A 21,395-nucleotide genomic window follows, 5' to 3' on the forward strand; every position below is an offset into this window, starting at 1 on the left:
CTAAAATTGAAGACTTCTCGGGTAGAAATTACTTATTCCTCAGTTGATATGTATATATGCTAGAGTATAAGATTCTACCCTGACTGAAAAAAAAACAAAACACCTCATAGTATCATCAGTTATTCCTTAATATTTACTGAGTGTCCACTGGATGAGTGATACCCTCACAGTACTGTACTGAGAACTGACTCACCATCACCTACCTATCATAATGTCCTTGTCACAGACAGAAGAGTTGATACTATACTGTATATGTGACTGTTTGGCCTTTTAGAGCTTTTTTGGACCACCACCGATTACAAATGGTGTTAATGCAGAAGGGTTTCTTGTTAAAATCCCCACATGCTATGAAGTTTGTGTATTAACAGACTGCTTTTCCTGTTGACTTGTAGCAGTGAAGTCCAAGCTAGCGGTGACTGCCAGCGTACATGTGTACAGCATCCAGAAAGCCATGCTAAAGGACAGTGGGCCTCTGTTCAATACCGACTATGACATCCTTAAAAGCAACTTGCAGAACTGCAGCAAGTGAGCTCCTTAATGTTCCTTGTGGGCTTCTTTACGAATTGATTTTGTAAGATGTTTACACAGTGGCTGCCTCTTAAGAGTAAACGCCAAGTCTAGTAAAACCTCATTTATCTTGCAGTAAGACACATGCCTGGTTTTATTAGTACATCATAAGGTGAAAAATAGCCACAACCCATATTGAAAACCCCAGTAGACTCCCCATAAATCTACTTCTCATGTATTTATCCTGTCACTGCCACCAGAAATGTTGTTTGTCGTGCCCCCTCATTACTCCTTTACCCGAGTCTCTGCTTGTCTAATTTCTACCCACCCTTCAAGAACCAACTGACATGTTGTCCTTCAAAAAACTATTCCTAATTTGACATCCCTCTACCTTCCATCCAAAATCAGTTGATCTTCCACAGCCAGTATCAGATCTTATTCATCTTTTGTATCCTTTACAGAAGGGAAGGAGGTGGACTATAATGTACATGGTTCTGGAAATTAGTGGTCATGGGCTGGAGTTTTGACTTCATTGCTAATGGCCCAGTGGCTTTGGACAAGTTACTTAAACTCTTTTGGGCTTTCGTTTCCTCATTTTAAAATTGGATATAATTGGATATAATAATGCCTACTTGGTGAGGTGGTATGGAGGGTTCGGAGCAGATTCTCAGACATATATTGAACACCTACTACTTTGACATGCACTAAGCAAGATAATTTGAATTAATTCAGCAAAGATCTGATGAGTACGTGTGACATGCCACATACTGTAGAGTGATTGTAGCCTGGTACCTGCTTATGGAACCGATGGTCTTATGGAAGGCAGTTATGGTGTAGTGTGACCGTGCTACAATAGGAATGAGAGTGTAGGAGGATGTTGAGGGGCCACTTGTCCCCGCCTTTTTTGTTGGGGAGTCAAGACAGAGATGGCTTGTAGAAGGATATGGCATCTAAGTTGAGGCTTAAAGGCCTAGTAGAAGTAGCCAGTCAGAGGGAAGTGGGAGAGGAAAGACAGGGCCGAGAGGAAACACGATGCTTAGGCAGAACCACTGTAGTTTTCTATACCTGAAAACTAGAGTGAGGGGCAGGAAATAATGATACAAGGAGTCAGACTCTATGCTTTGACTACTAGGATAAGTTTAGGCTTTATTGCACAGGGGAGCCACTGAAGATTTTGAAACAGATGATTGAGATGATCAGAATTGTATTACAGAAAAATCACTCTGGCTGTGATGGTGAAAGTGGATCTGACGGAAATAATCTGCACACAAGGCCATTATGAAGGAGAAGTGTTGCAGTGATTCAGGGTAGAAATGATAGTATCTGAAGTATAGAGTTGGTATTGGGAGTGGAGAGGTACATGGGTTAAAGAGTCATACCATCAAAACCTGGATGGTATGGTAGTGGTTAGGGATCAAGAGAGTGTGTTATGGTAGAGATGGGGGGGGGGGGGGGCAGTTCATGACATTAAGGATGATGGCCATGTTTCTGGTTTGAATTGCTGGATGGGTGATGATACCATCACTAAGAATGGGAATATATGAGGTGGAGTAAGCTTTGGGAGAAGGGAAAAGTGATGAATTGGGTTTGGATATGTTGAGTTTGAGTACCGGATGGGGAGTCCAAGTGGAGATGTCCAGTGCAGTAGATACGGGGGTCTAGAGCTAAGGAGAGAAATAGGAGGTAAAGATAGACATTTTGGAATCAGAGAAAATAGGTAATTAATTGGGCTACAGCAGTAGATACAGTCATGCAGAGAGAATGTATAGGATGAAAGAAGAGCAGAAAGTTAAATTCCAGCCACAGTTAGTATCTTTGTAACCTTGGGCAAATTATTTAACCTTTCTGCTTCATTTTCCTGAAATGAAACTAATAATAGTATCAACCTCAGGGTTGTAGGGGTTTCCCTGTTGGCTCAGACAGGAAATAATCTACCTGCAATGCAGGAGACCTGGGTTTGATCCCTGGGTTGGGAAGATCCCCTGGAGAAAGAAATGGCAACCCTCTCCAGTATTCTTGCCTGGGAAATTCATGGACAGAGGAGCCTGGTGGGCTACAGTCCTGGGGTCAGAAAGAGTCAGACACGACTGAGTGACTAACAGGGTTGTAGAGGATTAAGTGAATAAATACATGTAAAGCACTTAGAACAGTGCTTAGCACACAGTAAGCGCTATTTAAGTAATAGCTATTTTTTAAGGGGTCTTGCCTTGAGAATCCCAGGTGGAGCCTGATGGGCTGCCGTCTATGGGGTCGCACAGAGTCGGACACAACTGAAAGCGACTTAGGAGCAGCAGCAGCAGCAAGGGGTGGACAGAAAAAGAGGGACCTAAGCGGGAACAGCCAGAGATAAGAGGAAAGTCACAAGTGTATGGAGTTCTAAAAACTTAAGAAGACAGTTTCAAGAAGGAGGGACTAGCTAATAGTATCAGACCTTGTTGAGGAGGGGGATGTAATAGGAACTGAAAAGTGATGGCCTCAGTAAGAGCAGTTTCAGTCGTGCAGCCAGATTCTGGTCACCTGGGTAGATGGGGATATAAGGAAGTGAGAGAGCAAATAGGGACAACTTTCTAGGAAATTTGATGGTAAAACAGGAAAAAGAGAGGTAACCTGCTACAGAGGAATTGAGAATTGGGGGTGGGGGAAATGTATCCATTTTTAAAGTTGAGAATGCCTTGAACTTGTATTATTAGTAAAGAGCCATAAAAAGAGGAAATGGTTGAAGATACTGGCAGAGATGGATTAACTGATACAGTTGGGTCTATATCCAGGTAGATATAGAATTGCCAAAAATAATTTCTGTAAGTTCCATGAGAATAGGGATTGTCTATTTTGTTAACCACTGTATACCTAAAACGGTGCCTGGTAACTATTAAATAAGTAATTGTTGAGTGAATTAATGGTAGACATCGACTCTTTTTTTTCTTCTGCTTAAAACCTTGAATGTAATAGGCATACAAATATTTATTAGATAAATAAATACAATTATACTGCTAAAGAGTAATTTATGTCTGGTGGCTTTTAGAGAAGGATTATAAGAAAACATAAACACCCTGATATGTTTATGTAATCTGTTAGATTTCAAAAATAATCTGTATTAAAATCTAGTTTTGGCATGTCAAGCTCTAAAAATCAATTCTATTGTATCTAGCAAGTAAGGAAACTAGTATAAAAAGTGACACAAAAGTCCAAAATCAAATTTGCATCGAGACCACTAAAATAAACATGGCAAGTAGAAATGTGATAGTAGGAAGCACTTCAGTGAACCTTTACTTAAATACTTAAAATACCCTCAGTAGAAATGTGAAGAAAATAAGTAAATAAATAAAAAAGAAATGTGAAGAATTTATTTCCAATAAAGAAGTTTGTATCTGGTCCTGAGAATTATGGGTCAACTGAGATCTGACTCATTGTTTCATGTGTTTTAAAAAGTGCTATGACAGGAAGAAAGTTGAAATTTTAGATTGAGCAGATTCTTCTCTCTTCAGACATGTTCCCAGTCTAACTTGGTCTCTTCCTCATTGCCAGTTCCTGGTCCTGACCCTAAGGTGTGGAAATGTAGACCAAATGGAGAAAGAGTTGTCTTGGGGCCAACTTTAGACGCTGACAATGAAATAAAACATTGCTCTCTTTCCTTGTACATGGAAGCATTGCAGGGCCAGAGAGGAAGAATGGTGGGTGAAAGGAAATGATTTCCGTCTGTTCTTAAGTCTGATGCACAAAATATTTGTGTTAATATGAGGTTTTTCTATGTAGACTGTAATAAATCAGTGGAAGGTTTTTGGAGCTGTGAACTCTTGCTTGGGGCTGTTCAGCCTAAAGTTACTTCAGAAATTAAATGATTTTATCCAGGTTTTTTCCCTTAGGCCAGTTAATCTCAAAGTTGTGCCTGGTTGATTTCTAAGGTAATTGCTATCATCACGTAGTTTCTTAACCTCCATCTTCTCCCATCCCAAGTTGAGATGATACGCTAAAGAAGGGAGAGAAGCCAGAGGACTCACTTCCAGTGTCTTAAATAATCTCTCTTTGAATCTGTATTTGTATGTGCCAGGTCTTGTCCTAGGTACCTGAAATACAAAAGATGAATAATACACTTACCTTCAAGGAGCTCTTACCTATCCTCAAGAAGCAAGGGAAATAAAATGTTGTTCTTTGCCAGGAAATGTTGGAAAACTTTGCTTTAAGTACAACTATTTGAGAAGGATGGATCAGTTACCCATTTACAACATAAAACACTATATTATGGATTTTTGTAAAACAGGCACATCTACGATGATTACAGAGGAAGAGATGAATGTTCCCTTTAATATGGCATGCAAATTGTGCCAAATTTTTCACTTGGCTATTATCATACTTCTCTGGTGCTGTTAGTTGAGATTATTATAAATTACTAACAAATGACTATAAAGGACCACAGATTATAGGAGCTAGTGGCTCTGTTCCCAGTTTATTCCGTGTTCTAAAGCATGATCCATTCTGGTCAGGAGAGTTGCCAGGAAATTTGTTAATATTTAAAGCTTTAATTTTGATTCAGTCAATATTTATGGTATATCTAGCCCTGTAAGGTGGAGGTCTTTAAAAATAAGAGATAACCATTTGGTTTACCAAAGTTGGTGAAATTACTAATATTTTCTTATTATTTGGTATATTCTTACTATTTTGAATTAGGATGCTTTTTTCAAAAAAGCAAAAATACCCATAGTTTGGTAGAAGATACCTATTTTCAGTCTTAGTGTTTTTTGTTTTTTTTTTACAGTCTTAGTTTTATTACCAACAAGATGTATAATCTAGGACTTCACTCTCCTCTCTGCAGTGCTTGTTGCACAAACTCATTTCTAAAATCCATTTTAGTTCTAAAATTTCCTAATTTTATAGTATTATGGTTAGAAAGTATTGTGTAGAAGAAGCAAGAGTTTGAAAATAAGGTTTGATATTGACAATTAATTTAATGTAACATTTCTCTTCTCAGGTTTAGTGCCATCCAGTGTGCAGCTGCAGTCCCTAGCGCCCCTGCTGAATCCTCATCTTCTGAAGCGTTTGAGCAGTCAGATCTTCCGGTATCACCTGAGACACAAGCCAGTAATGAGTTGACCACCAATGGTCATGGCCCACCTATCTCCAAACAGAGTTCCCAGCAGCCCAAAGGAATCATGGGCATGTTTGCTTCTAAAGCTGCTTCTAAAGCCCAAGATGCCAATAAGGAAACCAAAACAGAGGCTAAAGAAGTAACAAATGTAAGTCTTCTATAAAAAATGTGCTTTTACAGTTCAGAATGGGTAACTAGAAAAGCATTTAATAATTCCAGTGGTTGTAGTTTAATTATATAAGGTTCTGATATTCAGTTCTAGTTTTTTCTACCTTGGTGTAAATCATTTAATTCTTGGGCCGATAGTTTGATCTTTGTTTAAATCCTCATTTTCCGTTCTGTGAGGGAGAGATCATCTTGTTAAGTACTTTGGATATCATATTGCTGTTAAGTGGTGGAACCAGAATTCAGTTCCACTTATGATGATTACAAATGTAATGTTCTGGGGGTTTTTCCCCATTTTGTACCATACTGCCTCTGATCTGTTTTAATTCTGTCAAAGTAAGTAGTTTTTAAATATAATAAAAAAAAATGTTTAGACACATTCATGGATAATAATTTTATAAAAACTGTGAGAAACTAAGCTTTGGAGATGAATACCAAACACTGTATGGTCTGGCTTTATTCTTATACCTAGTATCTGTACACATTTTGGCATGATAATATAGAGGCTCTATGATCACGACAGTGTGTTCTACTATTGACATTTTGGACTGTTTCTTGAAGAACAGGCTAAACACAGAAAAAAAAATCATGTGTGTTTTCTTTTGCTTTGCTTTCAGGCATCTTCGGTAGGCCCCAAGGCACCAGGGAAAGGGAATGTCATAAGCAATTTTTTTGGAAAAGCTGCTATGAGTAAGCATGTTCTTACATTCCTTTGACTAATATGTGAATGTTAATATAATAACCTTTTATCTGAGGTGAAGACCACCTGTCCAGTTTTTACCCGTCTAACACACTACTATGTGGTTTTCCTACATCCTGACATAAATTTGCAGTCTACAAACCTATGTATTGATGAACATAACCAACTGGAACAGTGGATTTTATGGGTGAGCTGGGTTTGGTTGAGATCTCCTGAAGGATAGTTTACTTATTTCTGATTTTACTTCCTGACTTGGAAAGAGAATTAAATACTTGTTTCATAGGGTTCTTGAAAATGAGTGATTAAAGTAAAAGGGAAGTTGCTTGGTTAAACAGTGCAGTGTTAATATCTTGGATGCTTTGTCAGTTTGCCTGGTATGATCATTTTTACCTCTGTTTTCCAAGGGGCTACAAAAACAAATTTTTTGCCTTTCTTATTTTTGCAGATTACTTACAGTAATGAACTAGACCTCGGTTTGAATTAGGAGGGCCCAGGTAGTAATGGCCATTTATAAATATTTACATTTTGAGAAAGCAAATCTCCTTTATTTAAAAATATATATTTGGATGAGACTTCTTTCAAATAGAAAGAACCAATAATCACATATTTCCGTACTTCTCATATCAAATACACATCCCCTGAGGGTATGTGGCCAGAATACCAGGAAGAATGCAGGAGTTGCAGGGTAATTATGGCACACTTCTTGGACCATAATGCTTTACAAAGATTTTGTGGGAAGCATTTTTGTTACATGCCTATGCAAGCAAAATTAGTCAGAAATCTGCTTTTCTGTGATGGTCATAATGGTAGTTAGGGGATAGATTGGGGTGATAGTTTTTTTATTTTCCATAAAAGCCATCAGAAAACATTTTATATTCTGAAAAAAATGATGAAAATTTGCTACTTTTAGGTTACTGGGAAAGCATGATTGTATTATTTCAGGCCCAAAGCACAAGGCCAGTGCAGGAGATACAAGAGATGTGGGTTTGATCCTGGGTCAGGAAGATTCCTTGGAGGAGGAACTGGAAACCCATTCCATTATTCTTGCCTGGAAAATCCCATGGACAGAGGTGCATGGCGGGCTACAGTCCATGGGGTTGCACAGAGTCGGACATGACTGAGCACATGTACACACAGTGCATGAGGAGGGCTCTCTCCTTCTGTGAAAACATATCATGCTAAGGTCTATCATCTTATGAATGCATAAACAATATGTGATAGATGTATGTTTTTCAGCCATAAAAAGCAATGAAGTACTGATACATGCTACAAAATAGATGAACCTTGAAAATGGCAAAATAAAAGAAGCTGAACACAAAAGGCCGCATGTTATATGATTCCATTTATACAAAAGGTTCAGAATAGGCAAACCTATAGAGACAGAAAGTCTATTAGTGGTTGTTAAGGGATGGTTTGTGGAGTACAGGATTTCTTTTAGAGGTCATGAAATGTTCTAAAATTGGATAGTGGTGTTGGAATTAAGAAGCACTGAATTGTACAGTTTATAAGGGTAAATTTCATGATATATGAATTCTGTCTCGGTAACAAACACCTTAATGTTTTATATATTTTTAAAAATTGCAGCATTGGTGACAAATTAGAAAGTCGTCATCTGTTATCTTTCTTTGCTTAAAAAGGTGTTTCATATTTTTTTGAGTATAAAAAGGAGATGCTTTTCTGCTGTCATAATTCATAAGCTGCGTACTCTTGGGAAACATCTTTAATCCCTCTGACTCTTAATTTCCTCATCTAACAAATGAGAATGTTGGTACTTCATAAATTTGTATTCATTTTTTTCTTAAGACCTACTTTTACTATCATTTGGCCTGGGGGCTATGATATAATGAGGGATTAGCAGGAGGCAGAAATGAAAACAGTTTCAACTCGAGTGGTAGTTGGAAAGGAGAAATGTTCTCTTGACTAGACCATGAGCTCTGTTAGGACGAGGACTGTTTTTCATCCCTTTAGCCCATGTTCCTAATATATTACCTGGCACTTAGTAAACTGTCAAAGGAATGATAAATTAATATTGCATGACGGGGTTATATATCATCTGCTATACTTTATTTATAGATAAACTTAAAGTCAATTTGGACTCAGAACAAGAAGTGAAAGAAGAAAAAAAAGTGGAGCAACCTCCACTGTCTGTCACGGAACCAAAGCTGGCAGCCCCTGTGGGCCTGAAGAAATCTAGCAAAAAAGCAGAGCCTGTTAAGATGCAACAGAAAGAAAAAAAGAGGTAGGAAAATTTTGTTGCTTGTGAGGGAAGAGTGTCTCTGCTGGGGGTGAAAAGGTCTGTTTGGGCATATTGACAGGCAGGCAGTTTTCAGTTGAGTACTAAATCCTACTTAATGCCTTAGGGATACAGCTGTATAACCAAAATGAAGAGAGACGCTTCATAGCTTATCTAATGAAGCAGAACTTGAATCAACCAGTTTGGATGATGTAGAGCCCAAAGCCAGTTTTTTGGGGCTCCATTGATCTAAATTGATTGTCTTTTCCCCTTTACTTCATTTTATATTCGTGGACATGGCACAAGTGTGCCTGAGTATATGTCTCTGTGTCTGTTTTTCACCTTAGATTGCCAAATGAGGGGTTACTGTTTCCAGTGAAATTTAAGAGAAAAAGTTCTTTGTTTTCTTTTTGTATCAATGAGTTTATTTTTCAAGTGGTAAAATGTAATTAGAAAAGAAAATAAAAAGCACACAAGCTGTTAAAAATGAATCCAGGAATTTGAGACACTACCTCATAGTTGGTAGGAACTAGTCTGTTGAAAGAAATTCTAAAGGACACTGTCAGCACTGATAGGCCCAGAAATACTTGACTTTGGTGGCAAGGTTATGGCTACTCTATTAGAAAACATAAACAAAATGCTGAAGTTGCAGAGGGTCAGAGCTCTGTCCAGCGAGCCTCACCTCCTCAGAACGTGTGATATGGATGGATTAAAATGTCTCCTACCATGAGGACAACACTTATTGATGGTTATTGCCAGGATCACATTCAGCATTTCACCACCAAGTGGGATGTTAACCGTGTGTTTTTAACACATGGTCTTCCCTTGTGGTTCAGCTGATAAAGAATCCGCCTACAACGCGGGAGACCTGGGTTCGATCCCTGGGTTGGGAAGATCCCCTGGAGAAGGGAAAGGCTACCCACTCCAGTATTCTGGCCTGGAGAATTTCATGGACTGTACAGTCCATGGTATTGCAAAGAGTTGGCATTTTAATACATGAACTTTACCAGATTCAGGAAGTTCTTTTCTGTTCCTAGTTTGATGTTTTATAAAATGAGTGTTGAATTTTGACAGATACTTCTACATTTATTGAGGTGAATGTATGGTGTTTATAAATGAGTGTTGAATTTTGACAGATACTTTTCCTACATTTATTGAGGTAAATGTATGGTGTTTCTGTTAATTTGGTGAATTACACTGACTGGTTCTCAAATTTTAAACAAACCTTGCATTCTTGAGATAAACCCCACTTGGTCATGATGTATTATCCTTTTTATATATTGCTAGATGTGATTTGTTAATGTTAAGAATTTTTTGCATCTATGTTTATGGGGGTATAATCAGTTATATTATCTTTGCTGGTAGTCTTTACCAGATTTCAGTATCAAAGTTATGCTTATTTCATGTGATTAGTTAAGAGGAGTTTTCTTCTTCCTCTGTTTTCCAAAAGAGTTTATGTAAAATATGTATTATTTTCTCTTAAAAATTTGATAAAATTCACCAGTGGATCTAGGCTTGGAGTTTTCTTTGTGGGAAAATATTTATTATGAATTTGATTTCTTTAAATAGAACTATTCAAGTATATCTTTATTCTTTTGTGGTCAGTTTTTAATGTGTTTTTATTTATTTATTTATTTATTTTTAAAATATGGAACGCGTCACGAATTTGCATGTCATCCTTGCACAGGGGCCATGCTAATCTCTGTGTCGTTCCAATTTTAGTTTATGTGCTGCCGAAGCGAGCACTTGAATGTGTTGTTAAAAGAATTTATTTCATCTAAGTTAAAATTATTCTTACCTTATTCTTTGAATATCTATAGAATCTGTAGGTATTGCTACAGATTTCTTCTTTCATTCCTAGTACTGGTAATATATACTTTTAATCAATCTTGTAAAAGTCTTACTAATTTTATTAGTTTTCTTGGAAAATAATTTTTACTGTTTTAAATTTTCTATTTCATTGATTTCTGCTCTTTATTATTTCCTTCTACTTTGGGTTTATTCTTTTTCTAGCTTAAGGTAAAAAAAAATGTATTGATATTTGTTATGTAAGAAATATGGTTGAAGGTAAAAACTATGTCTTGTCCTTATTTGTGTCTGTAACACACAGTAGGCCCTTGATAAATTATTGTTGATTGAATGAATAGTGTGGTAGAGTATCCAGATAGAAGAGCTAAATAATGTCAAGATGGATTTTAGGTTTTTTTATTTTGTCATTGTTGCTGTTCAGTTGCTAAGTCGTGTCTGACTCTGCAACCTCATGGACTGCAGCACACCAGGCTTCCCTGTCCTTCACTGTCTCCTGGAATTTGCTCAGACTCATGTCCATTGAGTCGGTGATGCCATCCAACCATCTCATCCTCTGTCGTCCCCTTTTCCTCCTGCCTTCACTCTTTCACAGTATCAGTCTTTTCCAGTGAGTTGGCTCTTTGCATCAGGTGGCCAAAGTATTGGAGCTTCAGCATCAGTCCTTCCAATGACTATTCAGGGTTGATCTCCTTTAGGATTGACTGGTTTGATCTCCTTGCAGTCTAAGGTCCTCTCAAGAGTCCTCCAGCACCACAGTTTGAAAGCATCAGTTCTTTGGCACTCAGCCTTCTTTATGGTCCAACTCTCACATCCATATGTGACTACTGGAAAAAAACCATAGCTTTGACTATATGGACCTTTGTCAGCAAAGTGATGTCTCTGCTTTTTAATACACTTTGTAGGTTTGTCATAGCTTTTCTTCCAAGGAGCAAGCGTCTTTTAATTTCATGGCTGCAGTCACTATCCACAGTGATTTTAGAGTTAGAATCACCTTAATGTTTTCTGCCTGTGCCTTTGTTCATATTGTTCTTTCTTTTTAAAATTATGTCTCCCTTTTCTATCTGATAAACTGTTTAGATTTTGAAGTTTTAAAGTAAGACTCATATCACTTAACATTTATTTGTTCAGAAAAATTTATCATACTGTATTTTATAGTCAGTGGTGTTTGTATCTGTTTTTCCTGCCAGAGCTTTTTGAGAACAATGGTACTTTTTTGATCTTTGCATCTGGGTATTTAGCAAAAATTCTTTATGTAAGTAGTAGCTGCTTATTTAATGCTTGTTGAATGACTGAATCAACAGTCATTCAACTGTTGCATTCATAATGCTTATTGAAGTAAGGAATGAATTATGAATGCATTCATAATGCTTGTTGAATGACTGAATCAAAAGTAGGGGAAGTAAGGAATTTAGAGAAATTTTCAATAACCTGGTAAGTAGCTTACAGTGGTCTTTAGAGAGCTAGAGGAAGTTTTTATTCTGAAGTGACTTAGTTGTGTGTGGTCAGTTAGCAGAGTATCTTTTGGGTCTCTTATGACTTTTATTTTCTAACCCTCTGGAATTAAATTCATGAATTATGAAGCAAGGCTGATAGTAGCATATGAATACTTATATTTTTATTTTGTGTAACATGCTTAAATTATTCCTGAATGACAACAGGAGGAAGCAAGCGGAGTTATCTGATGATGAGACAAAAGAAACTGAAAACATGAAGAAAAAGAGGAGAAGAATCAAACTTCCTGAGTCTGATAGCAGTGAAGATGAAGGTGGGCATTGCTAACTTTTTTATTTTAAATTTTAATTTAAAGTTTTAATTTTTGGCTAGTGGGATTGTCTCAGTCAAATTGGGCTGCTATTATAAGAATACCATAGACTGGGAGGCGTAAACCACAGGACTTTATTCCTTACAGTTTTGAAGGCTGAGAAGTTCAAAATCAAGGTACAAGCTGATTCAGTTCCTGGGAGAGGCTCTTTTCCTCATTTGTAGAAGAATACCTCCTTGCTGTGTTCTCCATGGTAGAGAAAGAAATCATCTTCTTTGTGTCTCTAATCCCATTCATTACGATCCTGTCCTCGTTTTATCCCCCAGAGGTTCTCTTCCTGCTACTATTGAGGATTTGGGCTTCAACATACAAATTTTGAGGGAACACAAATATTCGGTCCACAGAAGGATCAGTTTTTCTTATGATGACTTTAGCTCAAGAAGCTAAAAAGTTGCTTATTATGGGTTGCAGTGACAATAGTAATCCTAGCACTGAGAGACACAATGTACCTATTTCTGTTCAAAACCAACTTTAACCTTTTAACAAGAACCATAATCTTCTGGTAATTTGTGAAAGTAGCAAACACAAAAAGAAGGAGAATAAGGATTATTATTATATTTATTATCAAGGACATTTTCTTTTTTAAAAAATAAAATGGAGCTCTTCCTTTGGGTGTTTGGTATGGACCTAACAGAAGCAGAAGATATTAAGAAGATGTGGCAAGAATACACAGGAAGAACTGTACAAAAAAGACCTTCACAACCCAGATAATTACAATGGTGTGATCACTCACCTAGAGCCAGACATCCTGGAATGTGAAGTCAAGTGGGCCTTAGAAAGCATCACTACAAACAAAGCTAGTGGATGTGATGGAATTCCAGTTGAGCTATTTCAAATCCTGAAAGATGATGATGTGAAAGTGCTGCACTCAGTATGCCAGCAAATTTGGAAAACTCAGCAGTGGCCACAGGACTGGAAAAGGTCAGTTTTCATTCCAATCCCTAAGAAAGGCAATCCCAAAGAATGCTCAAATTACCACACAATTGCACTCATCTCTCACGCTAGTAAAGTAATGCTCAAAATTCTCCAAGCCAGGCTTCAGCAATACATGAACCAAGAACTTCCAGATGTTCAAGCCGGTATTAGAAAAGGCAGAGGAACCAGAGATCAAATTGCCAATATCTGCTGGATCATTGAAAAAGCAAGAGAGTTCCAGAAAAACATCTGTTTCTGCTTTATTGACTATGCCAAAGCCTTTGACTGTGTGGATCACAATAAACTGTGGAAAATTCTGAAAGAGATGGGAATACCAGACCACCTGACCTGCCTCTTGAGAAACCTGTATGCAGGTCAGGAAGCAACAGTTAGAACTGGACATGGAACAACAGACTGGTTCCAAATAGGAAAAGGAGGACGTCAAGGCTGTATATTGTCACCCTGCTTATTTAACTTATATGCAGAGTACATCATGAGAAACGCTGGGCTAGAAGAAGCATAAGCTGGGATCAAGATTGCCAGGAGAAATATCAATAACCTCAGATATGCAGGTAACACCACCCTTATGGCAGAGAGTGAAGAGGAACTAAAAAGCCTCTTGATCAAAGTGAAAGTGGAGAGTGAAAAAGTTGGCTTAAAGCTTAACATTCAGAAAACTAAGATCATGGCATCTGGTCCCATCAATTCATGGCAAATAGATGGGGAGACAGTGGAAACAGTGTCAGACTTTATTTTTTTGGGCTCCAAAATCACTGCGGATGGTGACTACAGCCATGAAATTAAAAGACGCTTACTCCTTGGAAGGAAAGTTATGACCAACCTCGATAGCATATTAAAAAGCAGAAACATTACTTTGCCAACAAAGGTCCGTCTGGTCAAGGCTGTGGTTTTTCCAGTGGTCATGTGTGGATGTGAGAGTTGGGACTGTGAAGAAAGCTGAGTGCTGAAGAATTGGTGCTTTTGAACTGTGGTGTTGAAGACTCTTGAGAGTCCCTTGGACTGCAAGGAGATCCAGCCAGTCCATCCTAAAGGAGATCAGTCCTGGGTGTTCATTGGAGGGACTGATGCTGAAGCTGAAACTGCAATACTTTAGCCACCTCGTGCAAAGAGTTGACTCATTGGAAAAGACCCTGATGCTGGGAGGGATTGGGGGCAGGAGGAGAAGGGGACGACAGAGGATGAGATGGCTGAATGGCATCACCGACTCAATGGGCATGAGTTTGAGTAAACTCTGGGAGTTGGTGATGGACAGGGAGGCCTGGCATGCTGCGATTCATGGGGTCACAAAGAGTCGGACACGACTGAGCAACTGAACTGAACTTCCTTTGGGTACCTTCATGTGTGTCTTATAAAATGGATGAGATTGTAGGCATCAAGGATAATGGTACTGTTTTGTATCACATAAGTAAAACCACACTAAGATCAATCTGCATTATTGTGGTTGAAAAGGAATGACACTGTGGACCCTCCTAGTTTTAAGTTGTAGACACTGTTGTAAAATAAGTTAACAGAGTAAGGGCAAGAATCTCGCTTGGAAAATTAATGTGCCTTTTAAGAGAATATCAAGTAGTGTAAGAGCCAATTCAAGTATTCGTCCCAAATTGGGTAAAAGGAAATATATAGAAAAAAGAGGGACTTCTCTGATGGTCCAGTGGTTAAGACTGCATTCCCAGTGCATGGGGCCCAGGTTCAACCCCTGGTCAAGGAACTAGATCCTACATGCAACTAAGATTCTTCATGCACATGTCAGTGAAGATCCCTTAGTGCCACAACTAAGACCTAGTACAGCCAAGTAAATTTTTTTTAAAAAAAGACCAAAGAGAAGGATTCCTGGGTTGGACTGATATGCCATATGACTTCAACTCTGAAAAGCCTGCTCTGAGAACCGGTGGTGAAAAGCTTGAGCTGCTATGATTGATTCTCCATGAATTCATGGTATAGAAAGCATTTTAGGAAATGGCCAGAACTCTCATCCAAAGGGATTCAGCATCGTATAAAGGTAGACAAAGGCAAACAAACTGAAAGATTCTTTAAGAGATTAAAGAAAAATGAATGCAAAAAAAGAAACCTGTTGTGCTGTTGAAGGGCAAAGCTAAACTTGTTAAACTCCAGTCTTATCAGAAACTACTGTAAGAAGCACTAAAAGTGGTAACAGAGGCAATCCAAACTGGGCGGGGGAGGAGGGGGGTGGTATTTAACTCAAGGGAGTTGAGAAACAAATTATATATATAGATGACAGTCACACAAAGGAATGTACAAGCAAGTTGACTGTGTCTATGGCAGAGCTGCATCTTTGACTCCTCCCTGGACTTAGGGTTTTTGTTGACTGTGAAACAGATAGGGAGGATGCTGAATCCTCATTGCATGTCATTTATCAAAATGCTTTAACCAAGACCACAGAAAGGAAAATTTCAAAGTGTATAGATGAAACAACCATCAAGGAACATTCTGATTGGTTAAGAGTTGAGGAAATAGAGGCAACTCTGCAGACACACAGGAAAATAACTTAGGAGGTAACTTAGGAATGTGTGCTAACTGGAGCAGTCATCCCTAATTCCAACCAGGAAAAGAACTTGAGGAAGATTCTAGATAAGTCTTTGAAACCATTAGCCTTAATATACATTAAAAAAATAAACTAGATACTCTAGTATTAGTGAAGGAGTCAGCTGTAATACTGTGAGTGATTGAACACTCTTTACATACTTCTGAAATACTCTCTATGGTTCTGATCCTTAGCTCACAAAAATGATACTCTTAAGTGACTAGAAATAAGAGGGGTTATTTAGCCTGGAAGGGAGAAGAAATGTGAAAGAGGAGGTGGACAGCCTATAATAACATGATATAGAGCAGAGGCTCTCAGATTTTTTTTTTTCTGGGAAAGATAATTTTTGGCATCTGACTAAATTTATAAACTATTGCCATTTTATTCCTAAATTTCTTCTTTGTCTCAGAGCCAATGGGATTTTACTTTAAACCTTCATACAGTCTCTAACCTACTGTTGCTTTATTTCTGCTATGCTGAACATGTGCTGTTAGTTCAGTATGCTGTCTTCAGCTAGAAGTTAGCAGCAAGAGTGGAGCAAATGGCAGAGACTTTGGAGTCAGACAGACCTGGGTTTAAAATCTTACCTCCACTGACTGTGTGACTTTAGGAGGTTACTTAACTTCTTCAGTTCCTTGTTTTCTCTTCTCTAAGATAGGCCTTTTATGAACATCAAATAAAATGCTGTTTCAAAAGTGCCAGGACAATACTTAACATATAATCAATTTTCTTAATGTTCACCCCACTTTTCCTGTTGAAATTCAGTAAGCATTTAATGGTAATAATATACTTGAAAGTACCTTCTCTCTGAAAATTCCCTTCAACTTCATATTCTTAACCGTATACCTGAGAAAGTATTCCTTTCTCTTTCTCCCTGGCAGGATCATAAGCACCGTTAGCAGTTCTGTATACTCTCTTTGTAAAGACAGGCCAGACCCAGAAAGAAATAACATTAAGAGTAATATCTATATTGCTAGGAAAAAGTAGTTTTAACTGGTATGTTTCAGTCTTTGCTACCATTTTCAGTCCTTGCAAATTGTTTATAGAGAATGGTAAGCAAATGACCTACCCCCACCCCTTTTTTGAAGGTTAAGATAAGTAGTTTAAAAAATTTCCTAGGAAGCTATGAATGGTTTCCAGGAATTCTAATTACCCATCTCTTCCAGAAAACTGATAAACAGTGGTTACATTGCTAGATCCCTGCAATTATCTTTACCACAGTTCTTATTCTGCCCCAGTGAAGGGTGCTTTCCTGGGATAAGTGATGTTTCACTACTTGAGTACCTTTCATCTGAAGAGCTGCAAAATCAGTTACAAATATATTTTAAACACACCAATGTATCCATCATTCCATAGCTTATATCACTAAAAATATGTTGAAGGAGTATGGTCATCTTGGTAATAAAGACTAAGGCAGACAGACATGGATTCTAGTCTATGAATGTGGGCAAGTTTTGTTTTTTTTTAATCTCTTTGAACCTTGGTTGTATAAAACAAATAGTAGTAGTGATTTTTGTGGGGTTATTATAAAAATAAATGATTAATGTTTGTAAGCCCAGAAAATTCCAGTTGTTTTCCCTATCCTTTCTTAAAATATTATAATTTTTTTAAAAATTTAAACTAAGTAATACATATATACAATTTCAAAAATCAGATAAAGTACAAGTGTTACATATTAATAGTAACCTCTCCTATCATACTCAACCTAATTGACTGATGCTTCTCTTGTCAGCTTTTTCCCATCCACCTTCCATCTTCCAAGGGTTTGTTGAAATTTCATATTCCTTAAGAGCTCTTGGCTTCTGTGATGTTCTCTTCCATGTTATGAGGGGTTTACAACATTTCTTTCCTTTATGATTGTTATAATGTTTCTCAGTGAGGATGTGTGGAAGGGAGAGGGAGGCATATGCTGAATCTTCCTTGACTTAGAAGCTCCTCATCCCAAATATAGTTCAGAAAATGATTCTTTTATTAAAAATGTTACTGTGTATTCAGCACTAGGGAAATGGTGGTGCCTCTGCCTGTATGGAGCTTAGAGTCTGAAGGGGGCCTCTAAACAGCTGCATACGTGCAGTGAAAGGGGTCTTAGACAGTGCCACTGGGATTATGTGTTTTCCTTGGTTAAGTCAAGTGGTTGCAGAACTGGAAACAGAATAAGAACTCATAAATTTATGACTGAGTACTCAAAATTCCTTTTCTTTGGCGTCTTCACTGCATAAACTTCTCTCCTGCCACTGTAACTCATTGCTTCAGAGCTTTCTTAATAGCTATACCTTCAGGAAAATGGGTGCTTGGTTCTGGTGGTTTGACTGGACTTTTTCTTACTCAAGCTCCCGTCATGTTCTAGCCTCCCAGTGCTGGTTAATAGCTGGACCACTTTGCTTTCATGTTTCTATTTCCTAGAGTTTATAAAGTTTGGGGGCCCATCTCATACTTGAAGTGTGTAATTTATTGTTTCTTTCTGGCTCTTGTTCTGCTTCACCTCTTTAGGTCATTTGGCCTTGAACTCTCCACTGTCATAATTTTTAACACTGACCTAATGAGTTGGGAGAATTTCAATCCAAGACTTGTGCTAAGAATTTGAATACAGCCAGGAGATTCAGGGAGCAGGTGAGGCTAAGCAGCTCCCCAGTCCCTTGACCAGCAGTTTCTTTGCGGTGATTAAGCAATGGGTCAGCTGAGGATTTTCACTTCCCTTCTCATGGGCCTTAAACTAAGACCACTGTTTCTGAAACTCTTCAAAACTGATGGGATCCCTCTGGTGGTGCTCTCTTTTCAGGTGGTACCACTTTCATAGTGGTATTTCCCTCCTTAAAGTATTCTTTTCCTGCTGATCATATTAATGAGCAAGTCTTAGTTGTTAGAGCTATAATTGTGATCATCGTTTCAAAGATGATTCCACAGCCCCATGGTTTATGCTGTTTAATGTCAGCTGGAAAATTTAAGTCTAACAGACATCTCAGGTGATTGCAAATAATCCTTAAGTCACAGTCACAAAATCATTGTTACTATTACTGCATACAACTGAAGTTCAAAGAGATTTTTTAAAAACTTGCCCACATTCATATGTTAGGATCCATATTGGTCTGCCTTAGTCTTTATTAACCCAAGTGTTCTCCTTCAGTATGCTTTTAGTGACATAAGCGTAAGGAATGATGGATGTGTTGGTGTGTTTCAAATGTAGTTGTAATGGAGTTGTAGATCTTCAGTTGAAAGGTGCTCACACTTAGTATAATCTGAGGACTCTCTCCACTTACTTGATCTTAAGAAAATATCTGTCCCTGTGTGGTAGGCAGCATGGGATAGTTGAAATAGTCAGGCTGTGGAATCAGACTGACTGGGGTTTAAAACTTCCTGCCTCAGTTGCAAGCTCTGTGCCCCTGGCAAGCTAATCAACCTCTCTGAACCTCTGTTTACCCAACTCTATAATGTATGAATGATAGTATTTGTCTCAGGTTTGTTGTGAGGAGAAAGTGAAGTAATGTCAGTGAAATAGATGACACATGGTAGATAATCAGTGGATATTTTTAAAACAACTGCATACCCTGACTTATCTATAAAATTAGAAGCTAGCTAAGATGATCTCTAAGGTACATTCCAGCTCTAATAATTTTTTTAATTGGACTATAATTGTTTTATGATGTCAGCTCTAATAATTTTCTTAATTGGACTATAATTGTTTTATGATGTCAGCTCTAATAATTTTCGATTCTTTGATTCTCTTTGTATGAAAATTGATAAAATGTGTATTTTAAAGATATCTGTCTAGTTATCTATATATTAATAGATAGATATATAACTGCAGAGTCCTGGATTGTCATGAATTACTGCTTGCAAAATACCCTTTGCTGGACATGGAAGTGTAGAGAACCAGTAGAGACCGCATTGTATCAGACACTGCCGTAGTTCTCTTATCTAAGCTTGTTCCCTTATTTCAGTCATACCAGACTCTCCTGGAGCTTATGAAGCTGAGTCACCATCCCCACCTCCTCCTTCTCCTTCTCCTGAACCAGTGCTGAAGACTGAGCCGGAGCCTCCTCCTGTCAAGGTAAAACTTTACTGGGAAGTGTCCTTTATTGCCCAAGGATGAAGCCACTCTGCTGTGTTAGTTCTCCGCTCTACACTTCACATGTGGCAGTAGGTGGCTCCTGTCTCATGCTGCTTTCCTGTAGGTGGTACAGAATGGGCATTCCCTCTCTTCTCACAGGAAGGGCAAGTTTAGCCATAGGGCATCATCTCAGGAATGTAGCCGAGGTCAATCCTAGGGGCCCTTTAGTTTTTCATGGCTTCCAGTTTCAGAGCAGCTGTGCCATCCAACTTCTTTTGGCATTGTGCACAGTTAAGTGTAGCAGAGTTTGTGAAAGACAAACTATATTTGCGAGTAGAACAAACAATTTACGTGTGTTTGTTGCTCTTCTAGAAAAGGGCTGCAAATGGGGAAATATAGTTTTCAGTAATCTTCAGCTGGGTCTTGTCTGCATCTTTGAGTGTAAGTAATGAAGGATTGAGAAGATGGGTTTTTTTTTCCTTTATGATTATTAGTTTTCCTTAATTCATTGACTGTCACTTAAATTTTGCACTAAATTCCTCATTAGCTTGAAAGAAAATGGAGTGAAAGACCAGTGGGGAGAAAAAGAAGTTGGTATAAGTAAAACCTTTTTGATACTAAATTAGACAGTTATAATGTTATAGTGTCAAGGCTGAACTAGCAGGTATCCACAGCAAGGGTGGGTGCCTTGGAGACCTGCAGTCTAGGGGCCTTCCCTGGGCACTTCCAGTATCTGCTGTGGCCTTCCATTAAAGCCCTTACCACAGTGGACTGCAGTGGTCTGTTTTCCTTGTCTCTCTCCTCCAACTAAGGCCATTGTCCTATTGCTGTTTTTAACCATGGTGCCTACTGTCTCCAACAAAAGTTTGTTGACTGATTGAACACAATTCTTTGCTCAACATGCTGCTTTTCGTCTCACAATGAGGCATCAATGAGCATAACTTGTCTGTGGTTGGGCTGGTCCCCTAAAGGGAAATTTGTATATACCTTGTTTAACTGTTTATGCTCATAAAATATTGGAGGGTGATTGTTAAAAGATAAAAAAATTTTTGTTATTCTTTTCTACAGCTTGACTGGTTAGTTTAATGTTGTATCCTCTGCTCTTCCTGTGACCTTTTAGGGCTCCAATGGAGAAAACAAAAGAAAACGAAAACGTGTGCTAAAATCTAAAACCTTTATGGATGAGGACGGCTGCATGGGTAAGAAAAAAATTTTGGCTCCAGGGATAGAATTATGACCGTAGAGAGCACCTTAATCCCTCACAGAGCAGGGCGCCTCATCCCCATGTGATGCTGTGCTGCTTGGCTGTGGCCCACACTGAGTAGCTAGCTGAGTATGGGGAACACTGCAACTACAGAGGACCTGCTTCCTCTTTGGCTCATACACTTGAGATCTCGGATAAAAGTTGCAGCATCTCTGGTTGGGGAGTTTCTTGATCTGTGGCGTGGAGGGGAAAATAGCCTTTTTGCCTACATGTGAGATTGTTGTGAAAATTCACGTGAAGTAATAGATTTAAAAAAACACTTTCAAGATGGAAACCACAATACCAA

General features: G+C 38.3%; 1 protein-coding gene and 1 non-coding gene across 2 annotated transcripts in view; one reads left to right on the forward strand and one right to left on the reverse strand.

Moving 5' to 3' along the window:
- Positions 1-21,395, forward strand: part of POLD3 (DNA polymerase delta 3, accessory subunit) — a 44,614-nt gene that overhangs the window by 17,114 nt on the left and 6,105 nt on the right. The window contains exons 5-11 of the mRNA XM_061150204.1: positions 393-525; positions 5,474-5,738; positions 6,373-6,445; positions 8,529-8,694; positions 12,156-12,262; positions 19,736-19,845; positions 20,966-21,044. Of these exons, the coding sequence (XP_061006187.1) occupies positions 393-525; positions 5,474-5,738; positions 6,373-6,445; positions 8,529-8,694; positions 12,156-12,262; positions 19,736-19,845; positions 20,966-21,044 (933 nt within the window). The remainder of the gene's footprint in view (positions 1-392; positions 526-5,473; positions 5,739-6,372; positions 6,446-8,528; positions 8,695-12,155; positions 12,263-19,735; positions 19,846-20,965; positions 21,045-21,395) is intronic.
- LOC133064749 (U6 spliceosomal RNA) lies at positions 10,331-10,434 on the reverse strand. The gene has a single exon (XR_009694708.1). It is a non-coding gene; the product is annotated as a U6 spliceosomal RNA (small nuclear RNA).

Source organism: Dama dama, chromosome 1, assembly GCF_033118175.1.
Source record: "Dama dama isolate Ldn47 chromosome 1, ASM3311817v1, whole genome shotgun sequence".
In the NCBI taxonomy this organism is placed as follows: Eukaryota; Metazoa; Chordata; class Mammalia; order Artiodactyla; family Cervidae; genus Dama; species Dama dama.